Source organism: Gossypium hirsutum, chromosome D07 (genome assembly GCF_007990345.1).
Source record: "Gossypium hirsutum isolate 1008001.06 chromosome D07, Gossypium_hirsutum_v2.1, whole genome shotgun sequence".
NCBI classification, from domain to species: domain Eukaryota; kingdom Viridiplantae; phylum Streptophyta; class Magnoliopsida; order Malvales; family Malvaceae; genus Gossypium; species Gossypium hirsutum.
The window spans coordinates 7,103,836-7,121,663 of NC_053443.1; the positions used below are offsets into that span (position 1 = coordinate 7,103,836).

The following is a 17,828-nucleotide window of genomic DNA, read 5'->3' on the forward strand; positions in this document are numbered from 1 at the left end:
CTAACACTATTAAATTTTATTTTATTTACTTCCAAAATTTGATCATATATATTCCTGAAATAACACTATTCTCAATTCAAGGGGTTTTAAGGACGTTACAGTATCCTTCAAATGCAACATGATGATTTTGATAAAATATACCTTAACTTAGAATCCTTGTTAAATATCTCATCACATGATTAATTGCGTCCTATTGTTCTAAGTGTGGATTACTTGTAAATCTAGCTAGCACCCTTACATCATAAGCAATGTCAGATTGGATGCAATTAGTTGCATACCTCAAGCTCCCAATAATACTCTCATACTCTTTTTGGTTACATACAACTTGATCATTCTATGTGAGAAATAAATGTAAGTTTGGATCAATAAGAGAGCACAAGAATTTGCAACCAAAAATTTTATATTTTTTCAAAAAAAAAAGAACAATATAATGAGATTGAGCTTTAAATAGATAAACTAATTAGTAAATGATGATTATATTAACACATAATTAGAAAGATTGCAATTACATGTTGATAATATTTTGATAAATAATGAATAACATAGTAGTTAGCAATTCATAACAAAGTAATACATTATGATAGATAAGACCATAATTATAAATTTCCATCATTAAAATGTTAAAATTTATATAAACTATTAATAAGTTTTTAAAAAATTTACTAATTTCATAACTTTTAAGTTTAAAATTATATCAATTTTTGCAAGTCAACTCACAAATATTAAATCATTATATTGCATGTTGTTAAGATAGAAAATATTTTATAATAAAATCACTAGTTCAATTCTTTGTAACCAAATCTTTAAGTTAATATCAAATTGAATAATCGAGTCCAAACTTCTCAAATAATTAATTCTATAAAGTTTATTAATAACATATGATACTCTTTATAATTAAAAATATAATTATAAAATAGTAATATATGATAAATGATATAATAATAAATTATTTATGAATAGTAGTAAATTAGTAACAACAACAAACAAAATTTTAGTAAAGATGCTATAACAGTACTTGATTGATAACATAGGAACAAATTATTGATTAAGTACCATAATTTTTATAATACCAAAATAGAATTATACTTTATAATATAATATGATGAAGTTACATTTTTTAAATAAAAAATTTATTCATATGTTAAGTCATAGATAAAAGCGACAATAAATAATTTATAAAAAATATATATATAGCTAACAAAATCTTAGCCTTATAGTAAAAGTATTAAATTGTGAGGTATGAGAAAGAGCTTAAATTTGATCCCAAACAACCTTATCTCTCACCCCTAATTAAAATATAAAATTGAATAATTAATATCAAAATTTATAATTACTATTATAAAATTCTATATAATTTGTTAAGTAAAAAATATTATATTCTTATAAATATCATCTTTATAATACCTAACTAGAAATATATATTTATATTAAAAATTATATTTTGAAAATTCAATTTACAATTAAATAATCAATTATATGCTTTTAAAAAAACAAAAAAAAATATTATGAAATATTATAATATTCATGACTTCAACAATTCATAAGTACATACAAATAGAAAAAAAAAAGAACATAAGAAAGATTATATATTTATTTTTTATTGATATCCCAAGGTCGTTTATATTTAAAATCAATAAACTCAAAATAAATTCACAAACAATCTCAAACTTCAATTTTTTTTCATTTTAACAAAAATATCTTTTTTTATATAAATAATTTTTTTTCACATGATTTTTTAACAAAATCGGCCTCATATTACCATCAAAACTAATACTACAAAAACAGAACAAAAACCAAAGAGTTTTAAGGTAAGAAAGGCAGTCGCAATTTGCAGTCATATGACAACAATCTCCCATATCAATGTTTACACTTACAAACAATTAACACAACATGCTTAACACACAACTCTCATACTCGTTTTTCCCATTTTAACACAATAATTTCTGCCATGTTTTCCATTCATCAAATAATACACGATACAAATACACAAATTGCAGAACTTATACGGAATGGACCACTGATCATTGACACAAATGGAACATAGTAAATCAAAAGAACCAAAACTCCCCCAATAATGCAAAAGGGACATGTTTAACTATCTTTTGATTGGCTAGACTTTCACTTTCTAACATGAGATTTAACTAAGGAACGCCCACACACACACACACAAAAAAAAAAAGCAAAGTCCAGCAACCTCAATAATGGGGCAAAGCTAAATTGACAAATAGCCTCATTGATGAGAAAGGGGTCCATACTTTTTCCCAGATGAAAGGCAAAACCAGGTTACTTGACCCAAAACTTCAAGTGCCAATCATTTTAATTTACATGATAAAAGTGTATTCAAGTTTATATTCGATGCTTTCAACCATTCCCTGCATTGATGTGGCCATACTAGAAAAGAAATACAACGGTGTCCATGTAGGGTGTGCATGACAAATTCTAGAATGCATATGTGCTAGAATACTAACTAGATTGTAAAGCAATCTAAAAAGAAATGACAAAAAATGAAAGACGAAAAGGTAAGGGATTAACCTTCCAATCGAGTCTCGAAATTTATACTTGCATCCCTCGTGTACAACACATTTTGATCTGATATTGCCCTATAATGACAGGGCAGCTCTCCTATACATGCTTCTTGTTATTTGCATATATTAAAAATTGTGTCCTCTAGCTGCTTCACCAGATCCTCTCAGGCTTTCTTCAAGTTCTACCCTAATCATCTCCAGATTTGTATCTTTGGAAGAAAAACCTTCATTGTAGTCATACTTGTGCAGAGAAACTACCTTAAGGTTTCAGGTATGATGCCTAGCACGCTAGAAAAAGGAAAAACACCAATAATCGTCACAATCCCCAGATAGAAAGATCACATGCTACTCACTTGACCATATGATGATGGTTTCAAGCATTCTTCTGGGTTGGCATAGAAGTAATCCTCTTCTTTAGGCAGGTCGGGGATCACCGATCTTTGTGTTGGTTGCCCCTTGCGATATTTGTGAGATTCTTTCACGGCATTTGAGAACTCATTCCAACTTAGGGATCCACTATTGTACTGGTCTATCAGATCAACCAAAAGCCTTCGGTCCAATAATATTGTCTGCTTGTACCCCAGAAATCTGAATGACCATTCAAAACTACAGCGGTTACATTAATGAAGAATAGCTCTAACTATGCAAAAAAAAAAAAATGAAAAGCACTTGGAAAGAAACATTATGAGAGGCACTTTCAAAAACGGGTAGTTGTAAAATTCCTAGGTTCATGGTGCAACCATTGAAATACAAATAATATCTGATCTCTAAATCTATAGAAAAATTGGTGGAGAAAGAAGAAAGTCTTCCGAACATATTAAGAGACAATCTACCAGTATAACAGTACCTGCGATGGCCTTCAACAACCTTAGCCATGTTTCCGTCATACGTAGGAATAAAAATATCACTCTCCAACGAAACAAGATAATCTAATGCTGCCATCTGGGATGAAGGATTTTGAAAAAACCCGAGGTCTGATGGCTCCAATAAAGTCTCCTTTCTAACCTGTTTTAATAAACAAAGGGCCAATCATTGATACGGGATAAACAATTGTAAACATTACTATTACATCTAGTTTGCAGAACTTCTACCTACTTACCAATTTTGGATAAGCTGAGGCAAGACTTGCCATTCTCCGATTTCCACCATATATTTCACCCGCTGCAATATAGATTTGATAACTATTTTCAATGTCCAGCGCCCTCAATATAAGCGCGGTTTCCTCAGGCGTCAAAGGGCACAAACCATCTTTCCTTTTCAAGTCTGAATTTATTATTTTTTCTTTCCACCAGGGATAAGCATATCTGCCAAATTGATTGTGTTATGAGACAGAGATTAAAATTTCAAAATTCAGCTCATGGATCATTTATTTGTTAAAGAAGTAAATAAAGCTCACCTCATTCTTGTCAACTCCTCCACCTCCTCATTGTTGCAACCTTGGGTACAGCCCGAAAATGCTAACATGTCCATTTCGTATCTAAGATGAAGGACAATAAAAGGGCCATTTTGCCTCAGAAGCTTAATAACTCGTTTACCTAAGTCCTCTATCTGAGAAGTGAATCTCAAAGCACTAAAATTTACATGACATCGCAGCTTCTGAATATCTAAAGGCTGCCCATTGTTGGCAAGTCGAGTATCAGTTCTATTCAAATGTACAACTTTATATTTCCGTATCAGAGGAAGAATCTGCATGAAATAGAGAACAAAACATGCTAATTTAAAAGGAGTCCCTCGAAGAAAGGAGAACTGAGAAAGCATAAGAAACTAAGTTAAATTCTTAGTAGTCTATAAAAGCTCTAGGTGCATAAAGGACCTGGTAATGACAAAGAATTGACCTGGTTACGGTAGTACAATATATCAGACCAGCTAATTGGAGGCATGGAATACACCGTTCCCGTTTCAACTCTCCTCTTAAGCCTAGGAGGCAACTCCTTCAATATACGAACCTCATCTCTCAGTGATGTAATGAAATGATCCACATCAAATATATCTTGAAATTCACTGCCATATTGATTAAAACTACATTTAGAGATATGTAGGAAAAATAATCCCAGTTCAAAAAAATACCAGAACTTATTTTACACTACCCTTTCCATATCTATAGATGTGAGCAAAGCTTAGTTAATGCACCTGGGATCGGCCCAGAAGGACGTTTTATCCAGTTCTGGAACTATAAGTGTGACATTCAAATATCTTGCAATGGTAACCATATCACAAATCTGTCAAGCAAACCCCAAAATGAATTAAAAATAGCATCATTTTCCATATGGATTATACAACAAATAACTCATTAAGAGCTTAAAAAAAATTGCTAAAGCACTCACTGCTGCTCGCATTTGATTGAGACCTCCATTACATGAAACCATCAAGTAACCATTGTTCTTATATACCCCTATCGTCAACAAAGAAAAGATCATGTCAATTTCGTATCCAAATTCTATAACGAAAAAATTGGGGAGCATCAATTTCATATATATATATATAGAAAAAGAAATGCACTTCAATCTGACATTTATAATTGCTCTTTTTCTCCTCAAATAAGAATTTAGACAAAAATTAACAGGTTTTGCCAAGTTTCCCAAGAATATAGAATATTACAAGAGGTAAAGCTTTACTTTTGGGAGGAAGAACACGAGCGGGAACGGAGAGGACTTTGTCTTCAATGACGGAGAAGGAAGAATCCTGGTGAGTGAAACAGGAAGGCCAGCCTTTAAGGACGCGTGGTCCCCACGTCTCACCTACCGCCGTTAATTGTACAACGCAAGTCCAAAGCAACACCGAGGTGGTGGCGCGTATCATCCACAGCTTCATTCTGGAGTACTTCAACTTTTCAACTCTTTCCCCTCCTCCACCTTTCATTACCCCCATTCTTATCCCTCCTTTTCTCCCTTTCCCTTCAACACTGCATATTTCCAGCTTCAATCTCCGCCATCCCACATCCCCCACCCCCGACAGAAATACGCCACCGTTTTCTTCCTTTCAAGTACGATCAATGTAGCTCGATTTTCAGAAAAATTTACAACCAATTAATCACCTCCAAAAAAATATTTTAAAAAAAAAACAAAATTCTCTTTCTTTTCTTCTTATTTTCCGAAAATAAAACACGGCAGAATCTTCGAGATCCGATTAACTTCCGAAGATACAAAAAAAGAATCCAAAAAAATACAATCGAAGAGATCCGATTTCCTCCTCATCAACTCAACAAATTAATAAATTCCAATCTAAAAATAAACAAATTTTTCAAATAGATTTTTTTTAAAAAAAATTTAAAAAGGAAAAAGAAATCCTTTAGCCGATTCAATGACTTTTCCAGCGAGGAATTGTCGTGGAGTGGCCGTTGAAACCCGTGCCTGCCTTCAAACGTAAGCCAATCAAAGAGAATATGAGAGAGAATAATTTTAAAAAAAAGAAAAAAAAAAAAAGAAAAGGAAATATACATTCACAAACAGATTTAGAACCGAGAAAATAACGCCAAGTAGTTGGCTAAACGGTTCGGGGTATTAATTCTTTTAATTTTAGAAAAATAATTTGAAAAAATATTCATTTTTAAATTACAAACTCCTTTTTTTTTTACTTTATATTACAACAACTTATAACTCATAATAAATTAAAAATTAAAATTATAGACTAAGTCTTAATTCAATTGGAATAAATATTATTATCAATTTAAATATATATATGTTTGAGTGGGCTAAACATATTATCTTTTTATTCATGAGTTGGAGAGAGATTGTGGGTTATCATATTTATACTTTAACAAAATTTGATATCTAATCCTTATATTTTAAAAGTTAAAAATTTAATTCTCTTATTTTTTTCAATTTGAAAATCCTAAACCAATTATCATTATTATTATTGAGAGATCCTTTTAAAATTTGTTAACTTAATATGTTTATTTTTTATCAATCAAATTTTATGTTATACGAGAACAATTTAATTACTATGTCAAGTTAACAAAATTTAATAAAAAAATTCTAATGATTTCACTGAAAGCTTTTAAATATAACTCTTTTTAAAGGTATTTAAAAAAAACTGTGAAAAGCATTACTCCACCAATAATTTTGCTTTTTGTTGAAGATTAAAAAAAAAGTATTGGGCATGATTGTTACATGTTTATTATGTTGTATATTATAAATTTATCAAATTTAATAAAAATTTATATTATAAAATTATTGTAAATAATATAGATATTTATTAAATTTTTTATTGAATTGGTGTCACACATTAACCGGGTCTCAATTCAATTAGAAAATCATTAACAAACTATTGTATTTACAAAATAACTTATATGATTATGTGAGTGTTTTTATCTTTTTATATTTTTTATAACTCAATAAAAATTTATCCATAATGAGATTTGAAGGTTAAATTATATATATGTGGACTTTTTTTTACTATTTATGATTTTAGGCCTTTTTTATATTTATAAGAATAAGCAATTTTTGGAGAGAGAATTGAAAACACGTCCAATAATTTAGTTTTTTAGCTTTTTTGATCAAATAATTAAATGTTAGTGCTTTTGTCCTTAAATTTTGGGTTCAATTCTCCTACTTAGATTTGTATTTTTTTTATTTCATGTTTTTTCAAACTTTTTTTATTTTTAATTAATATTTTTAATGCATTGCCTCTTTTGGTTAGATGATTAGATAATTGTGATTTCAATTGAGTCCTAGATTCAATTCCCCTTATAAACATTTTAATATGTATTTTTTTATTTAATGTTGTTTCAAGCTTTTTTTTTATTTTTAATTAATGTTTATAATTAATAAATGAATTGTTTTCAATTTTTTATTTTTAATTCATCTTTTTAATTAATAACTCTTTTATTTATAAAATCAAATAATTATTGCAAATATTATTATTTTTAGTAAATAAAATTTTTTATATGTGTAATATTTATTTTTCAATCCATATCATGAGTATAGTAAATTTTAATATTATATATATTTTTGCATGTATATTTGAAATTATTATTTGAAATATTTCTCATATAAACATAATGATATTTTAATAATTAATTGAAATATTTCACATATAAAAATATTTGAAATATCATACCTGTAACACCCTTAAGCCATATCCGTCGCCAGAATAGGGTTTTGGAGCATTACCGAATAAACATTACCTAAATCACTTATTTCAAAATATTTCAATAATCACAACATAATCCATCATTAAGCATGCATATCGTCCCTTATTCAAGCCCTCGAGGCCTTAGAATCACTTTAGAAACGATTCGGGACCAAATCAGGAACATTTGAAAATTTAAGGAAAAAGTTAAAAAAATTCAACTACAGAGGTCACATGGCTGAGACACACGCCCATGTCTCAGACCGTGTAACTCTCGAAATAGGGAAACACGGCCGTGTCTCAGCTTGTGTCCGTGCCCATGTAACTCTCTAACTTAGGTCACACGGCCAAGCCACATGCCCGTGTGTCAAGCCGTGTGCTAGCTGACTTGTTCCCTAAGCACTCATCAGACAACACATGATTGTGTCGCCTAGCCATGTGTCTCACACGGCCAAGTCACACACCCATGTAGACCTAAAATGTACCTTAAGCAACAAGTTTACGAATTCCTACTTGTTTGAGCATTAAGCAACTCAAAAACCAATCATTTAACCTGTTCAAAACACAATCAAATATACTCAAAACATGTCAAAACAATCGTCCTATGTGCCTAACCAATGTACCCTCATTGGTACCGCAAGTTATATCATCCAAACATTTCATCCATGTATCATTCAAATCAAAATTTTAAACATGCCAAAATCAATCATTTTAGCCTAGATTATAACTACCTAAAACATCAACTTAAATTCACATACACCTAACAAGCATTGGTTCAAAACAACAGGCCAAATTATGGCTCCAAACACAAATATATGCTCAACCCAACAGTATACTTATAACTATATTACAAACCATTCACAAAATAACTATCAATTTAAGACATCCTAGGTACATGGCATCACAAAAAGGTAAAAATCACCACATTTGAGATTGAGATCATTGTTGGATGCTAAGTCGGCTATCAAAAGAGAAATATCTAACCTGCGTACGGAAAATAAAATCATACGCTGAGTAAAACTCAGTGATATTTCTATAATCCACACATTTAAAGACATAATAATACAAGAATGCATAATTTGAATTATACAAACATACTATTGTTTGAGCTTAAAATTACCATATACCATCATTTCAAATTCATGTATATTACTATGTCGTTTCATACCATACTCGATTTTCACATGCTATCATATTTGATTTGTTTAACAAATATCTCAATTCACATTACTTGATATATAAATAGCTTTTCGCATATCAATCCATATTTGTTTATACAATGACATTATCTATTCCATATTCAATTCATGAGTACATAACTCATGTATTTCATTTAATCACAATATATCTCATTTTTCATATTTCGATTCATCATCTCATTTCCATTTCACATACCATACCATTCAATATCGATTATAGAACTTTATTATTAAATTACCCCTATTAACACGACTCAGACTTGGACGGATACACGGATCCAACCAACAACTAGTTTGACACCTAGTGCCTCATCGGATAAATCCAAAATAATAACTACGCTTAGCGCTATATAAATTTACACCAAGTGTCTCATCAGTTAAACCGAAGCAAATCGGCACCCAGTGCCTCATCGACTCGAAGTCAAAGAATTCCCTGAACTCTTCCTATCCTATGGCATGCCATCTATATCCAACTTAGCTTGAAACAGTTAATAGGGTTTCAATTCAATTACAAATACATACAATATCCAAATCTCATATATGCACCTTATCACATTTAAATATATATACTCATTTCAATTCAAATAATCAATACATTCATAATGTATATACCAATTCAATCCATTTCAATCAACTATAATTTCAATTCACTATCAAAGTGCCAAAATACTCACCTCAACCATTTACCATATGCATTAAATCAAAATATAACAATTAACAACTAGGTTCGGATTATAGAAATACAAATCGTGGATTCTGAGCTATTCGACGTCGATTTTATCCTTCCCCTTTTTAGTCGAAGATTCCGGTACGACGTTAGCTACGAAATTAAAACAATTAAAATACATCAATACAACACAATTCAAATTCACATTGAATATTCCAATTTTTACTCAACATTAAATTCCAATTTAGTCCCTAAATCGAGACTAATTTTTATTCTTCACATTTAATCCTATATTTTTATACTAATTTCACTTTAAGCTAAATTTAGCTCCCTATTTTCAACTAAACTCCTAAATTTTGAATTTTTCACAATTTAGTCCCTATTACTCAAAATTTACAATTTGTTCTAGAATTTAATCCTTTTCCATTTCTAGTTTAAAAATCTATCAATTTAATCCCTAATACTAAAACTATTCAATAATATTAACATCCAAAATTTTAAGCAATATTAAAAATCATAAATCTTAAAAAAAAGACATATATATAATTTTACCAAGATTTGGACCAAGGACACCATGTATATAAAACTTTTTTATTTACTATTTAAACTAAAACAATTTATTTATTTATTTTTGAAACTTTAATAACTTGTATATGTGTTCTAAATTTTTATATATTCATGTTTTATACTATTAATTAAACTTCTAATTGAGTTAGTGTTACGAGTCAAACAAGCACCAACTTAGTTAGGAAATTACGAAAATGCTTTTCGATAATTAAAATAAGTAATATTACTTGAGGTTAGTTTAGTTTTTTTATTTAAAAAAACAAATAAAAATTACATATGATGTGATTTGAATCCATGTCAATTGCGCTAATAAAACTTTTAATTTATCATTCAACTAAAGTTTTATTTTTATATTTTTATACATTTTAATTTTATTATGCAAATTTTATCATCTCCATCAATTATATATAATATCATGTTTACATTTTAATTGTATTATGCATACTTCATTACCTACATCAATTGTATATATATACTATCATTTAAGCTCTTGATTGAGTTGGTGTCACCAGTCAACTGGGCACCAACTCGATTAGGAGAATCACAAAAATGTCTTTCTGTAATTAAAATAAATTATATTGTGAGATTTGAACTCATGCCAATTAAATTGTTAAAATCATATATTTATCACCCAATCAAAGCTTCATTTTGATGTATTACATATGTAACACCCCTAACCCGACATCGTTACCAAACTAGGGTTACAAAGAGTTACTAAGCAGAACAAGTCATATCACGAAATTTTGGAACAAATATTCAAATAATGTATAAACATACAATAAATAATTCAATTCATGGTAAAAATACATTTATGGACTTTAAATCGAGCTTACGAGGCCCTAAAAAGAAATTTAGAAACAATCTAGGATTAAATCAAAACAAAACAGAAAATTTTAGACAAATTTGAAAAGTAGGGGTCACACGGCCGAGTGGTCAGGCTGTGTGACATAGCTCAGACCGTGTGAGCATTCGAAGTAGGGACACATGGTCGTATCTCAGCCCATGTGTCTAACTGTGTAACTCACTAACTTGGCTCACACGATCGTGTCGTAGGCTGTGTGCTATCCCGTGTAACCCATAGACTCGAGACACACGGTCGTGTCTCAAACCGTGTCTTGGACCATGTGAAACCTACACCTAAAACAATAAAAGCATACACGATCGTGTGGGGTGTCAGTGTGTGACACACGGCTGTGTGATAGCCCGTGTACTCGCCATTTAACCCCTAATACAAGCCAATTCAATACCAAATCTTGCCCAACAAGGTACACCAATAACACATACATTCCTATGATCAAAACACTTTTAATACACTCTTAAAACATGTCAAAACAATCAACCTAAAACTTCTAACCAATGTACCATTCATAGGCACCTCAATTCATAACTAAATATTCAAATAGCCTAAAAAGACTTTGTCTAATATCAATCTCCAATTTAAACTCCCAAAACTAACCATTTTATTATTACATTTTGAACATGCTACAAAGTTTACCAAATAAACATCAAGACTACCATTTATTCATAAGATTTCATATTCCAACATTACAAAACATACTCAAAAAAGCTAACCAATCTTCTTAATCATCCATTACCATTACCATTAACATTAACAACTTACAAACAAAACCTATATACACATGCCACAACCCAAAAAGAGATGAAAAAGCTACCAAAATGATTGGATAGTGTGAGCTTTTCAATCGATCCGTCCAATCAGTCCGCTACTGATAACTACAAAATAACATGAAAGAAACAAATAAACTTAAATAGCTTAGTAAGATCATATTATAACATCTACTTAACTTAACTTAATTAAAATAAAAAAAATTAAAGTTATAACATGCTCATCCTAATCTTCAAATACATGGTACGTTTGTTTTCACAATCAACCAAATTGAAATGGGCATCTTCTCTGGAAATTTATCATAATAGGATTATACCTATTCCATGTAACAATCCATAAATAAACCTTTCATACAAGTATGTAACTAGTTCGTAGTACTCCATAACATTTATTCTAAATCATTAGTACTCGATTCACATACTCAATAGTTACTCCATTTTCAGAGGCATCATAGATGCAAAACAGGAGCACATATGTGCAAATAGGGATACTGAAGTATATACATAAATACTTGCAATTCACATGGTTATATAAATAACCAAAATAACTACATATATATAAATCAATTAACTAGAAATTAGTAATCTAATACACAAATAAATTACAATTCTAAAACAAAGCACTATGATTTTACCTACGATCCACTCTCGATTCAAACGCAGGGACTACTTCATAATTTTTATCTTTCATCGTTTATTGTCTTTATGACTTGTGCCTTGATCTATATAGTAATTAAATACATTTTATTAAATTCACATACATTTAATACTCAATTTAATGTATAAGACCATTAAATTTTCATTAATTATACACTTTCACTAAACTTTTACATTTATCACAATTTAGTCCCTACCCTCAAAATACCAAAACTAACAAAACTTTATAACATAACATGCTAGCCATATTTTTACCCTACCATATTCAGCCCACATTTATTCTAAATTCACTAAAATTCCCCATCACTTCTAACATTTCATCAGTTTAATCATTTGCTCAAAAACTAACAAAAATCACTTTATAATTTACTCATAACCAACAACTAATAACTCTAATTCATCATCTAATCTCATAATACTAAGAATTCATCCATGGTACATTTCAAAAATCTTAACAGTTTCAAAAAAGAAGCTATGGGTTAGTTGCACCTAGTTACAACATTCCTAAAAACATAAAAATTACAAGAGGTAAGCTTAAATTGAACTCACATGCAAAAGGGAACTTTAACCGAACCTTGCTAGCACAAAAATGGTGAATTTCTTTTCTATTTTCGGTGGAAGAACCCTTTAGGGAAGATGATACTCTATTTTGTTTTAATTATTAAACTATATTAACTCAACTACAAAATTGCCCTCAAAATTAAACATGCATTTTAACATATTTTCAAGCCTTAAACCGTCCATCACTAAACTTTATTGACAAATTACTTCATAAGTCCCCTCCACATCATTAATTAAACTATCAAGTCAATATAATTCATTAATTACTAAATTTTTCATCTTTCACAATTTAATCTTTTTTATTCAATTAACTAATTAAACCTTAAAATTTCTTTACCAAAATTTAGTATAACCCTAATAAAATTTGATAAAAATTAACTAAATATTAAAACATGATAACACATATCAGAATCATGGTCTCGAAATCACTATTTTTGACACAATTGAAAAACGGGATATTACAACATAAATTTTATAACATCTCGATTTTTAGTGGTGCTGAAAAAGGTGGTTTCAGAACACCATTTCTATAAACCGAGTTCGTAAATATTAAATACGAATATTTACGAAGTTGGTATAAAAGAATATTGATGCTTGCCCATCAATTCTGTCTATTAATTACTTAATTAGGATACAGGGACTAAATTATAAAATTCTAATTGCTATAGATTTTTAATTGACCACATGTTTAGGGACTTAAATTGTAATTATATAAAATTTTAAATTGGTGAATAAACCATTTTTCATTAGGAGATATGTAACACCCTAACTCGTATTCGACACCAGAACAGAGTTACGAAACATTACGGACTTATGACTTAAACAATCATACATTTCATAATCAATTATCATTCAAATCAAAATCCATTCAAACACATTAATACAGTCCCTGTTACGAGCCCTCAAGGCCCCAAATAAACATTAAAAGTGGTTCAGGACTAAACCGAGTATTCAAATTTTTTTTAGAAAAACATTGAAAATTTTCAAAGTGTAGAGGACACACACCTGTGTGGCTAGGCCGTGTGGACATTCGAAAAGGGATCACATGGTAGTGTCCTAGCTCGTGTCTGACCTCGTGTAACTCACTGACTTGGGTCACACGGCCAAACCACATGCCCGTGTGCCAGGCCGTGTGAAAACTAGATGGTATACTGACTTGTGCCACATAGCCAAGCCACACGCCCGTGTGCTAGGCCGTGTGAAGCTACTAACTTTCTTTCTAAGGAAATTATAGGGGACACACGGTCGTGTCACCTGGCCGTGTGTCATCTGGCCATGTGTCACACACGGCTGAGACACACACTCGTGTCTCTGCTCGTGTGGACAAAAATAGACCATTTTCCAAGCTATATTTCTCACCCAAATTGGTGACAACCTATACACATCAAAATACATAAAACCATGGCATAAATAGGCACTCAAGTCCAACCAATATTAAGTTTATAACATGTACATTCACACCATAACATGATACCATAAACACATTCATTTGATCACTTTAAAACATACCAAACATACTTCAAAGGTTACCTAAATAATCAATTACATATATAAAGACATTGTGCCTAAAACTTAGCATACATAACCATCTTCATTTCAACCAATTAATGCCAAACACAATTTCACAAGCAAGGCATTCATATAGCGACCATACACTACATATCAAAGGGTCATTTGAACATATATACATATCAAAATATGTGACCACCTTACAAGCCATCTCAAATGGCCAAAACACAACAAGACATATAGGTCACATTAGCTAAAACACCTATACATGCCATTTAACCAAAATATACAAAGTACAAAATACCGGAATGAGAGTTTGATAGTGCAACACAATCTCTGACAACTTCCAAACCGAGCGAGCTTTCAAATCACTATAAAACACGGAAATTAAAACAAAGTAAGCAATTAAGCTTAGTAAGTTTGTATGGCTAATAAATACAACTTACCATTCATCCACAATTTAGATAAGCATAATTAAAACATAGGTAAATTTCAATTGGCCCAAAGCCTAATACATAATCACAATCATGTTAGTCATATATGAATACATCAACTATGAATTACTTTTCGTATTTTACACGAATACCTATACTGGTTCGTATCAACTCTTATAACCTCGTATCATCATCTGTGCCTGTTAAACCATTTGGAATACTATCGGATACTCAAGTATCTCACACACTAAGTGCTAATATGTGGTCAAAATCACCTCTATCCCATATCTCATATAGATGCTCACTCTCGAGCCATCACTGGTCTGCTCACACAAGCTGTCAGTCAAGACGTAACTACACAGTGTTACTCATACAAGCTGTAAAGTAATCGCAACACATACCAGAAACTCAACCACCGGTAAGACGTACGAGATCAACACCCAAAACATGGTAACCCTTAATGACATGTCATTTGTATCCTATCTATTCCTAAGGTTCAACCGGGATCCATACATTGCCGATACCTCTCGAGAATTTCCGTGGTGTCATATCATCACAATTATATCAATTGAGCATTTAAACACATATAACTTAATTCTTATTAAACATACAAACTTACCTCAAATTTACACGGAGACTATCAATCCATTACTTTATCTTTGCCTCGATCTAATTCCGAACGTGGCTTTTCTTGTTCTATATATAATCAAATTTAACTAATTTAATATTTATTCTATTCAATTCAATTAAATTTCATGTTATGGAAAAATTACCATTTTACCCCTAAACATTTAACCTTTTTACAATTTAGTCCCTAGGCTCGTAAAAAATGAAATTCATGAAATTTCACTACATCCAAGCCTATCCAAAAATTATATATGCTCATATCAGCCCATATATTACATAAATTCACGCATTTGTCACAAATTTTTCACATTTCTCAATTTAACCCATAACTAACAATTTCATCAAAACTCACTTAACAAAAGTTGTTTATTTAACAACATGGGTTCATTTTCTTCCATTAAACTTCAAGAACAACTAATATGCTCTCATGGAAAAACCCTATACTTTAAACCATATTGCAATTTAGTCCTCTATTTAGCTAGATTAAGCTACAACAGTTCCGAAAACATAAAAATCAACAAAAACGGGATGAAATAGCACTTACATGCAAAGAAAAAACTTGAGAAAAAATTTCTTCCCTTCTCCTATGGTGAATTCAGCTATGGCATGAAAAATAGAAGAAGATGATAGCTTTTTGGCTTTTCTTTTATTTATTTTTATCATTAATTGTATTTTTACCATTTTACCCTTACCTAACTTTAAAAATTACTCATATACCAAGCCATGCACACCCAATAACTCATTTAATGGTCTAATTACCATATAAGGACCTCCAATTTAAATTTCTATAGCTATTTAACACCTTTAGCTAATAGAACACAACTTTCACACTTTACGCGATTTAGTCCTTTTTCAAAAATTGAGCATACAAATAGTAAAATTTATTCACAAAATTTTTATACCACCATATTATCATGCTATAGACCATAAAATAATATTAAAATAAATTTTTCAACTTCAAATTTGTAGTCCTGAAACCACTATTCTGATTTCATTGAAAACGGGCTGTTACAAGATAATTCTTGATGATGGTTTTCTCTACTATTGAAATTTAAATGCTTATTATGTTAATTAAGTTAGATTAACTTAATTAATTTAGGTTAATTAAAGATTATTCAAAGTATATAAGACATGTGAAAATGGGATATTCCTCCTTCATTTTCTTTTAACCGTCCAAGCATAAAAACCTTAGAAAAGTCATTTTTGAAACTCAAACATTCAACCATCTAATAGGTAAGCAAATTTAAGTCTTTTCTTGTATTTTTTTTTTTATGTTTTTGAAGTCATGGGCGCTTGATTTAGCTAGCTTATATACCAATTTATAAAATTATTAAAGTTTTTGAAAGTTGTCATTGTTTAATTTTTGAAGAATTATGCTTGAAATTGATAGATTTTAAGTTTGGGGTGGTGAAAAAGACTAGATTGTAATGTTTAATTGTTAGTTTTGCACATAGAGATTAAAGTGAATAATACATAAAATTGTTGTGAAATTTTGATAGAAATAGAAAGTAGAGGGTTCCTGATGAATGTATGTGAAGTTGGATTTTAAATTGAGGTTAAAAATTGAAAGTTATGGCTATTTTGAATTTAGGGACTAAATTAAATAAAATATAAAATTTTAGGGTATCAAAAAATGAGATTATATAAGTTCATTCATGTCATGGCATAATATGAAATTTTTTTGTATTGATGGATTGTATAAAATAATTGTTTAGATTAAGAACCAGATCAAATCAGAGTTAATCAAGGAGAAGCTAAATTTGTTGATTAGTTCTTGAAGAATCAACTTGTTTGATGTTTTGATCACATTGTCGAAACCACTTTTTGAAAAACAAAAATTTAGTTATCGACTTAAAAATGAAAATTGGAGTCGCCACTGATCCTTTATTGAAGTGTGATCGGATCACCTTAAAAACGATTTTGGTCTACGAATTTCAGAAAAATGAGTCCGGGAGTCAATTACATACGAGGAAGGGTTAGTACCCTCGTAATGCCCAAAATTGGTACCTAATTGATTATTTAACGTCTTGAGGTCGAATGTCGAAAATGGTTAAAAAGCGATTCCCCTTTTAAAATCTTTATTAAAATTTTTTATTTTGAAAACTAAAAAATTTAGTCATCTTGCTTCAGTGAAGAAATCGAAACCCCGTAAGTTAGGGCACGATTCTTTGAAGTTCCTATGACAACACACGAATTTGCTTTTATCAAAAATCTCGTCTCGAGATAACAAAATGTCGGACCCAGTGAGTTAGGATATAACATTTCAAATTCTCGAGATAAGCTTTGATTTGAAATTTTTACATTTGGATTGAAAAAAAGATACTCGGGTACTTAAATTCAACGAGGAAAATTGAAGCCCAGTAAGTTAGGGCACAATTTTCTTTGA

The 17,828-nt window shown here is 30.3% G+C and overlaps 1 protein-coding gene across 1 annotated transcript; it reads right to left on the reverse strand.

The window, feature by feature from the left end:
* Positions 1-2,239: 2,239 nt before the first annotated feature.
* On the reverse strand, positions 2,240-5,994 carry LOC107955924 (rhamnogalacturonan I rhamnosyltransferase 1). The gene is made up of 8 exons (XM_016891706.2): positions 5,141-5,994; positions 4,850-4,917; positions 4,656-4,744; positions 4,361-4,526; positions 3,922-4,211; positions 3,625-3,829; positions 3,373-3,530; positions 2,240-3,113 (listed from the first exon to the last, which is right to left on the reverse strand). Exons 1-8 carry the CDS (start codon positions 5,391-5,393, stop codon positions 2,864-2,866), a joined length of 1,479 nt encoding a protein of 492 aa, XP_016747195.2. The 5' UTR covers positions 5,394-5,994; the 3' UTR covers positions 2,240-2,863.
* Positions 5,995-17,828: the final 11,834 nt, after the last annotated feature.